The 9,784-nt window shown below is 43.5% G+C and overlaps 1 protein-coding gene across 1 annotated transcript; it reads left to right on the forward strand.

The window, feature by feature from the left end:
* On the forward strand, positions 1-1,832 carry MELLADRAFT_89848 (uncharacterized protein; the record flags this gene model as incomplete). Its single annotated transcript, XM_007412809.1, has 3 exons — positions 1-436; positions 637-665; positions 711-1,832. The coding sequence occupies 3 exons, from the start codon at positions 1-3 to the stop codon at positions 1,830-1,832; spliced, it is 1,587 nt and encodes a 528-aa protein (XP_007412871.1).
* Positions 1,833-9,784: the final 7,952 nt, after the last annotated feature.

Below are 9,784 nucleotides of genomic sequence, written 5' to 3' on the forward strand. Positions count from 1 at the left end.
ATGTCGGAACCAAATAGGATAGAAGACAACTTAGTAAAATTCAACAAACATGTGAAGAGAACGAGCGAGAGACTGGCCAACAGGGCAGGATCTGTACCCCTCGATGACAGATCTAATGTCGTGATGCCGGATTTACCGACCCCAGATCCCAACGCTACACGCCCCACGTCCGCTAGAGGTAGAGGAAGAAACCGCGGCAAGAAATCGTCCACAGTCAATACACGATCCAACGCAGCCGCCAGAAACGCTGCAGCAGCTTCATCTTCCGCTGAAAACGCTACAGATAACACGACAGAGAAATCTACCAATGACGGTCAAGTTGATCCAAACACGTCTAATGCTACTGCGGAAGGCAATGCATCGCAAGCACATGAGGCAGATACGAGCCAACCTACGGGTTTAATTGAGAGAGACGATGTGAGCACGAATGCGACACGTAAGCCACAAATCATAATACTCCCCACCTTAGTAGGTGTTGCCGCTGTATTGCGATGCCACAATGGAATTGTGTAGCCATCGATTCGATGTTGCCTCCAATAGGAGACGTGCCCCCCCCTTTTTCCTCGGGGTCCAAGGTCCTAACCATCGGTGTCTTGTCGTATCCTGTGCTATAATAAACAGAAATCCGTTCGCCAGCACAACGCAGTACCATCACCAAAACGGGAGTAAGCCCCCCAAAGGGTTTTCATACCTGGTTAGCCGCAAACAAGCTCACCTTGACACGCCTCCCTGACTCAACTGCGTTGGACAACAACCTGGCCGTAATCGACGGCTCTGCCCATCTTCGTGCACAAGTTAATGCTATTTCCGGAGTCGGGACGACCTCGGCAAAATCAACTCCCGCCCCTTCTCAACCGAAACGTAGAGTGGTGGGATTTGTTGAATTAGTCAAAGATGATGTAGCGGAGAAATCGACCTCTGCTGAGACAACTGTGGACAAGGAGACAAAAGTCGTATGTGATGAAGAAGGTATCGACTCAAATGGTTTAGTCGCATTATCACCTTGGTTTGATACTAAAATGGTAGCATTGAAAGGTTACTTGCCTTTGTCGATTTTTAATACTCAATGGCTGCACCAAGACCTCATCCAACACTCCTTTCGACGTCGTACCACTAAGGAAAAACTTGAAGATTCTTATGTCGGTTTTGCTGTCCCAGTCGAATGGAAGATGTCCTTCAGCGAATGGGTCGTTGCTTTTGATCTCTACGTCACGTATTTGCGTCACTATACCCATGACGACTTAGCAAAGAAGATGATGGTTCATAAACAGAATGTGTTAGATATTATGAAAGAGAATGTTAACTGGCCTATGGCCTTCCGTTACGACATCGCCATTTGTACGACCGTCTTGACTATTCGAAATGCTAGTGGGAACCTGGCAAACCCAGCTGTGCGGAATGTCACTATCGAGCGCCAATGCTTCAGAGATACCGAACGCTACAATGATTTCTTACCAGCTTACTCTGACTCAAACCCCTACGCTACTGGGGGCCCAAAAGAGCATATCAACCCCTTAACTGGTGAAGACTACCGGACGGGTGCAGCTCCTCAGACTTCCGCCTTCAGTGCAAATAATCAACAAGTTGCTAGTCTAGGACACAATTTCAGTTTCACCCACGCCGCAAAACCTAATGCTAGATCCTGGACTCATTCAAACCAACCTGTGTACACGGGACCGGGTGCGGTAGGTTACAACTCTCACGGTTGGGAGGATCGTCGTACTGGTGGTCGAAATACCAGGGGCAGAGGAAAAGGTGGTGGATACCTTACCGGTGGCAACGGTGGTCGAGATCAGAGCCCCCCTCGATGGCAGGGTGAAAGTTCTCGCTGAGGCGAAGGCAGTCATGCCTGGCGGCGGGATGATAGGCGGGATGATCGTCGTAACGATGAACAAGAGGTCAATAGGGGGTCCAAGCCGTATGGAGGCAGCGGAAAGGCAAAGTAAGCCGTGATAGGACTCACGTATTTTGATTGATTCGTCTAGTTCCCCGTTTATCTAAGATGGAAAGGGGTCACTGTCGGTCTTTCCTAATGTCTAAGGATACCACATACCCCCAAGTTGGTCGCGTTTTTTCTTGATTTGTGAATTATTTTCAAAGGATGTCGTCGTGTGCCTATGCACTGAAGAGACGAGGAAGTACTTCAGAAAACCTTGTTGTGTCTGTGGCGGTTACTCCTTGAATAAATACCTTTGTGATTGATTGTTACTCATTCGATCAAGTTCCTGACCCACCTGATCCTTGTCTTTTGCCTTTTGCTTTGGGAAAGTTGTGCGACTTTAAGCGGTGATGATGAAGATCCACAAATGTCAGGTCATCCCGATGTTTCATGGTGTGGAAGAGGCGAAAAGGTTGTGATGAAACCCTATCGTAACTCTGGCGCTGAATTCTCACCTAGATGGCCTGCGGAAACCGCGCGGTCTGACTTGAACATACCTAGGTGGCGATCTCTTGTAGAGCTACACGGAATAGGTGAAGACACTCTTGAGGTGATTCGAGGTTGTGAGATTGGGTTCCATCAAGGGATCCCACAACATAACATGGGGAAAAGAAGGTGGTTCACCCCCAAGAATCACGAGTCTGCTCGACTAGCTGAAGAAAAAATTAAGAATACGTTAGCAAAAGAACGAAGAGCATCAAGGATTTTTGGACCCTTTACTCACAAAGAAGTATACGAAAAATTTGGCTTCTTCCGATCCAATCCAATGGGGAGCGTCATCAATGGTGATGGCTCCTTCCGCATCATCAATGATCTATCCTTTCCCCACGACAATCCCGAAACTCCTTTGGTAAATAGTTTTGTTGATAAGCGTGAATTCGAGACCAGTTGGGACGATTTCAAGGTGGTGATTATGTTTTTTAAGGATAATAAAGGAGACCTTGTGTTAGCGCTTTTCGACTGGGAAAAGGCGTATAGACAAATCACTACTCACCCAACTCAGTGGCGTTATCTATTTGTTCTGGACCTTTACAATCGACTTTGGATGGATGTCAGGATCCAATTTGGTGGCGTGGCTGGTTGTGGCGTTTTTGGGAGACCCGCGGACCTTTGGCGGAAGATCATCGTTAAAGCGTTCAAACTAGATACCGCCTTTTGTTGGGTTGATGACAATCTGTTGGTGAAAGACAGATCCAACCCTACGACCATCAAAGACATTGTCAGTTTAAGTGACGAGATGGGCGTGGCATCAAATCCGGAAAAAGTCCATGATTTCGCCAATGAACAGCGCTATATAGGCTTCATTTGGAATGCAAGAGAACGCACGGTTCGCCTGCCAGAAGATAAGTTGCAGGAAAGGTTGAAACACATAATAGAATTTTTAGCCCCACAAGAGTCCTTTTATTTGAAGAATGTGGAAACGCTCATAGGACGACTGGTACATACCTCGTACATCGTTCCTCACTTACAGTGTTGTATGCCAAGTTTGTGGCGATGGAAGAAGGAATGGCAATGTCCTTCAGCAAAAAGACGGCTCCCCAAAGACGTAAGAGTTGACCTTACCGAGTGGAGAGTGGTCCTGTCCAGCTTCGATTCAAGGCGTATAATTCCAGATACTACCCCCATAGATCTGGAGTGGGTAGGCGACGCCTCACTTTCCGGTATTGGCGTATTGATTGGAAAGAAGTGGGCGGAATTTGTTTTAACAGAAGGTTGGAATCTGCCAAGAAAAGGGGAAGTTACCAAGAATATCGCATGGGCAGAGACAGTTGCGATAAGGTTAGGATTGTTGATAATTACTAAGTTTCACGAAGTAGGTGGAAAGAAGTTCACTGTGCTTACCGATAACACGACTTCGCAGTCTGCGGTCGAAAAGCAAAGATCTGGTGATCAGGCCGTAAGCGACGAATGGAAAGCTATACAGAAATTGTTGATGGAGCTGCACGCAGATCTAGTCGCCGTCCGCGTAAAGTCAGGCGATAATATGGCGGATTTGTTGTCCAGGGGAAAGGACTTGAGAGATGTCGAAGACCGAGTTGTAATAGATGTTCCTGTTGATCTCAGAATGGTTGTGACACAGGTAGTACGTTGATCGAGGCCGAAATACATACTCGTTATGAAACAGAAATTTCTTCCCCCCCTTTTTTGCCCCCGTTGTCGGGTTTTTCCCGGTGTCAGATGACCCAGTTGCACCCGGGTAGTCCCGTCACTCGAACGTTGAGTGAGTTTTTTGCGCGACTTTGATGAAATCGGAATTTCTCTAGAGAGACCCAACACCAAGAATCTCTATTTTAGTCGCCCCTCTGAAATTGACCGACAAACCCGGTGTGAATCATGGAGTTTAGACGTGATCAAGACGGTTTTGATTCTTCATCATCCGACCCAGTGAAGGCCTACCTCATCTCGGGAAGCTGGGCGGATTCAACCCTAAAGCATTACAACGCGGGTGTGACAAAATTGCTTGCCTTCGCGCTTGACAAACGTATTCCTAGGAATATGTTACTACCAATCGATCCCGCGATTCTTTGTCAATTCGTTGTTTGGGCGAGCCCTCCTTTGTCTAGTGAAAGCTTAGGACAAGGGACTCCCCCAATCAAATCTACCACAGTTAGAACTTACTTGTCAGGCATTAAAGCTTGGCATTTATTTCACGCGGTTGAGTACCCACACGGCACGACACCGAGAGTTGAGGGAATACTACGGACGGCCGCAAAGCTAGAACTAGAGAAGGCACCGAAAATCCCAAAGAATCCGGTCATGGTCGAACACTTATTTAGACTGTTAGAAAGTTTAGCGGGTGGAGATATGGAATGTCAAGTAGCTTACACTGTAGCTCTCGTGGCCTTTTGGGGCATGGATCGCCTTGGAGAATTAGTGAAACCACCAAACAAAACTGATCAAGTGCGAGTAAAGGACGTCATTTGGGATCCAAAGAACAAATTTCTACAAATACGGATACGCGAGGCCAAGACCGCGGTGGTGGGAGAGATTCAAGAGATTCATTGTCAGCACCAACCGTCGATTTTGGATCCAGTGGGAGCTGTACGACGGCTCATCTCGAGCACGAATGCGACAGAAGACGATCCACTTTTCTCTTACCCTCATAACGGCAAGAGGATTAGTTTGACAAAAGCTAGGTGCCAAAGGATCTTTGATGACGTATGGAAGAAGGCTGGAGTCAAACTCACGGGTCACTCATTTAGAGTGGGTGGCGCATCTCTACAATGGAATTTAGATAGTCCTCTGGAGGAAATTGTGAAAGTTGGCCAATGGAGGTCGAAGGCGTATAAACTTTACATCAGAGAATTTAATGATGATGAACTTCGGTCTACTGTGCAGCTTTTGAAAGAGTTAAAGGGCTAAACTGCGATGCTCAAATACAAGTTGTCATTGTAATCATTTTTAGGTTTTTTTCTTGTTTGAAATCTATCTTAGAAAATGGAGTATCCTAGAGGTTTCTTTTTGGTGGAGGAATAATTTGTCTTTTTCGAATGACCATTAATAGGCTTGACCCAGGACACCGTAGATGGGCGTTCTCAGGCTCAGGACGCTGCCCTGAGTCAAGGGGAAGAGCTCCCCCATCTACAGTGCTAGTGGTCCTACCCCCCTCAGCTCAGCGGAGGGGCCCCCCCAAGAAACCTCAGCCTCCCTCTCTTGGGTAGTTTTGGTTTGCCTAGGATTGCTAGTTACTGATTAGATGAGGAATCTGTAACACATTGCAATATGACTTAGAATATCTATGTAAAGCTCTTCTACAGATATCACCACGTAGAGAATGGAATGAAGGTAAGTGTTTGGGAAAGAGAACTGAGAAAGTTAGGGATTTTTGAAGAAAATCAACACATCCTAAGAGGTTTTGTGACGGGGTTTCATCAAGGAATCAAAGAAAACACAATTCCAGGAACAAACTACCTTTTCCCAGAAACAATGTTTCATTGATAGCAGCTAAGAAAGAAATAGAAGAAAATTTTAGAAATGAAATTGAGGCTGGAAGAATGTTTGGTCCATTCAAAAAAGAGGATGGGTTTAGGAAAGTAGGTTTCTTCCGGACAAACCCAATGGGGGTAGTAGTGAACAGAGACAGTTCCCTTAGGACAATTAATGACTCATCATTCCTCCAAAGTAACCCAAAAATTAGACAGTCAATGCATTGGTAGACAAAGATGATTTTATTACCTTGTGAGACAATTTCAAAAGAGTGGCTTTTTTATTTTTAAACACAGAGGGAGGGAGAACTTCTTTTGGGAGTTTTTGACTGGGCTAAATCCTATCATCAAATTCCTACATTGATGAGCCAATGGCCCTACCTTATGGTCCTAAACTTTGATCACCAAGTAATAGTAGACACTAGAGTGACATTTGGTGGAGTTGCTGGGTGTGGTTGTTTGGGTCAAGTGGCAGACATTGTGGTGATCAATTTATGGGATCAATCAAAGACAATTAATCATTGGTAGGTTACCAAGTTATTAGAAAAGTTCAATGCAAAGAAAAACTTGAAATTGATGGAATCTGATAAATAGAAGATCTTTTAGGCTGAGAAAATGCACATTGTATTGTTGTGAGTTCATTCATTTCAAAAAAATTATCACAACCAACATGAATGATTAACAAAAACATTGTGAAAAGAAAAGAAAGAAAAACATACAAAAAATTCAAAAACATAGGTAAACAGGCTTGGAATTGGGTTTTAGGGTATTGATGTTAGGTTTATGGGTTTTGCGGGGTTATGATATGAAAGAACAGCATTATTCTATACAGTTACAACTTTAATCTTGATGGTTGAAAAGGAGGAATGGGAGTTATTAAGACAACAGTACTTTTTGAAAGTTGGTAAAGAAGGGTTTTACAGGTAGTTTACATATGTAATGGTGGTGTAAGTAATATTTAAGGTTGCCAAGATGATTTTCCGGGAGCTTTCAGGCTATAGATGATGATGTAAAATTACAGGCGCAAGAGAGTAGGAGCAATAGCTGTGTGAAAGGGGAAAAAGGTGTGAATTTTGTCAAAAATGAAGGTTTTCAGCTTATTACATATAGAATTGCATGGTGCATGGCTCATTCAACACGGTAGAGTGGATTACATAATGTACAAACTTTAAATTGTTAGTAACAGAGGTGTGTGAAGAAAGGTATAAGAGAAATAAGAAATTGGTGTGGACTTTGAATTTTACACTTACATGCATACATGTAACAACATTTACATACAAAAACCTTCATCCATTACTCATCAGAGGTACCTGACATGGCACCATATATTGATCAGTATCACGAGCTCTACAAGATGCCCTTTAGTTATCAAGATTTTGACATCTTCTTGAAAAAACCTGTGACTTCAAAAATAGGTTATCAGCCGGTTTACAAGGAAAAAATCACCTGTATTCATCATAAGCAGTGCTGTGTATCATCCAATTACATCATTGATCACTTTGGCTGTGTAAATCACATCATCTACTAGTAACTAAGTCATTACAATGTGTCATTACATGTTTTTTAGGATTTTTTGGTCAAAATTGATTGGTTTTGAGGGCTGTTGACCATTGTAAGAGTTGTTACACATCAATATATATATACTCACAGATGATTTTGGGATTGTTGTTCCCTTTTTCGCATCTTATACCTTTGTTGTAGTGTTATAAATCATCATTTATTTACTACATTTGTACCAAGTTCACAGCGTTTTGGGGTAGCTCTAGGAGGCTAGGCACTGAAATCAAGCTGCCCAGCAAAGGGGTCCCAGAGCTACCAGTGAGTTCAGGACAACATGCCACATCCATAGATCCAGGAGGGTGTGTGGGAACATGGTGTGCAGCCACCTACCGTGTGCTCTTGGATCAATCAGCCCAAAAAAAGGGCGTGTGGTAGGGCTCAGCCACACATGAGGTAAGAGGATACCAGGGGATGTTCTTAAAAGGTAAAGGAGGCTAGTCTCAAAGAACCTCACCTCCAACCCATCAGCTCAGCTAACTGAGGAATGGGTCACTCAAGCAGTGATGGTACATAAATCTTATGTAACTCATTTGAATGCTCTGTGTATCAAGAATGTTAGTTGTATATCCTCATTAAATTTCTTAGTGATATATGTTCCTGAGAAACTTCTGAGTATGTTGAGGTTGTAGCTTGTAGAGGTGGCTTACATCTATTAAATATAAACCCAATATAAACCCAAGCAAGCATTCAGTGTGGGTTTTTTATTGATTTTTTTATTGAATTCTTTATATTTATTCTGGAGTGCTTTGTAATCCAAAGAGAAACAAAGGGGGCAGTTGTTCACAAAAAAATCAATAATTCTTGGCACAGGTGGCATCCATTCATTACATGTAGGATGTTGTATCAAGCCAGCAGATAAAATATGCTTGAGTGCATGGTAGCTGTTGGCAGTGTTTGCAATGTCAAAGGTTGGATTGTGCTTGTTGGAGTGAATACAGTATGTAATTGTGAGTGACCCCATTCTGCCTTTCAAAAGACTCAGCTGCAAACAAGCTAGCAGGTCCAAATTGCCTAATGGACTGAGTGAAATGTTTAAAGATATGAAATTTTGGCTTGCTGAGCCATTAAGCTGTGGGTGTCACACACATCAAGAAACAATCAATAGTGGCATCAAGTCCTTTGTAGTACTGGTCCATATTCCTGATCTCGCGCTGGTAGACCATGGTTGCAATGTGTCCAAGGTGACACCATGTAGCCCTATACAGTGGAGATATGAGAGGTCCCAGCACAAACAGAGCTCCTTGAAAGACCATGCAAAATTCTTTTCCATTCAGGCTCTGAGCATGCACCACCATGCGCCTGGCCTGGACATGATCTTGGCCTAAACAAGTTGTATCAAAGTCTTTCCATCGTGTTTTCACTTCTTCTTTTGGCTTATCTGAAAGCTTGGCAATACAATCACAATAAAGATACTTTATGGCCCATAAGAAAACCACATGTAATGTTTCTACTGGGGTGTCCTTATGGCCATCAAATACTAATTGGTGGTGGTGAAAGATTCAGCTAGTGATCATGCTTTAAAACCTGATGGATATCAACACAAACAGACCTTGGAGCCTTGAAAATGGGTTAAATAAACTATTCTGATACTTCTGATCCCAATGATAAGCTAGCCAGAGTCGGGCCTGAGGATCATGGGGGTCCTGTCTGTGACGGTCTTTCAGGAAATCATGAAAGCTTGATGCTTATGATGCAAGTACCAACCAAGAAGTAATGATCATGACCATTCCATTGTGTTTTGTGGCAGATTTGCCCACACATGCAGAGATTTCAAACACCCGTAATCCGCAAGCACTCTGAATCCATGCTGTATGTTGATGACACTTCTGGTAATATCAGCAAACAATGGAACAAGCACATATCATACTACATAAATATGTCTGGCCTGTCTCAAAAACTCATTCATCTTGACTTCAACTTTATTTATTGCAACATCAAACACAGCTTCTGCCCTAGGGCTTGGTGATCATGTTGTGGATCAGCTAAAGTATGTACCTCTGAAACACTAGGTGATTGGGGTTTTTATACACCAATGCCTGATTTCCTCCATATTCCAGCACTTCAAGCACTCAAGGTGCTCATGCTTATGATGCAAGGATCAACCAAGAAGTCATGATCATGACCATTCCATGGTGTTTTGTGGTGGATTCTCCCATGCATGCAGAGATTTCAAACATACTTAATCCCGCAAGCACTCTGACTCCATGCTGTATGTGCCTGTTATCTGCATCAAGCATGGCAGGCAAAAAGACCACATGTTACATCCAACAGTTTCTGGAGATCAATCCAGGTGGTATACAGGTGGCCCTTGTCCACCATGTACTTATATATTCAAGTCCCACCATATTTTTACATATAT

Source organism: Melampsora larici-populina (assembly GCF_000204055.1).
Source record: "Melampsora larici-populina 98AG31 unplaced genomic scaffold MELLAscaffold_33, whole genome shotgun sequence".
In the NCBI taxonomy this organism is placed as follows: Eukaryota; Fungi; Basidiomycota; class Pucciniomycetes; order Pucciniales; family Melampsoraceae; genus Melampsora; species Melampsora laricis-populina.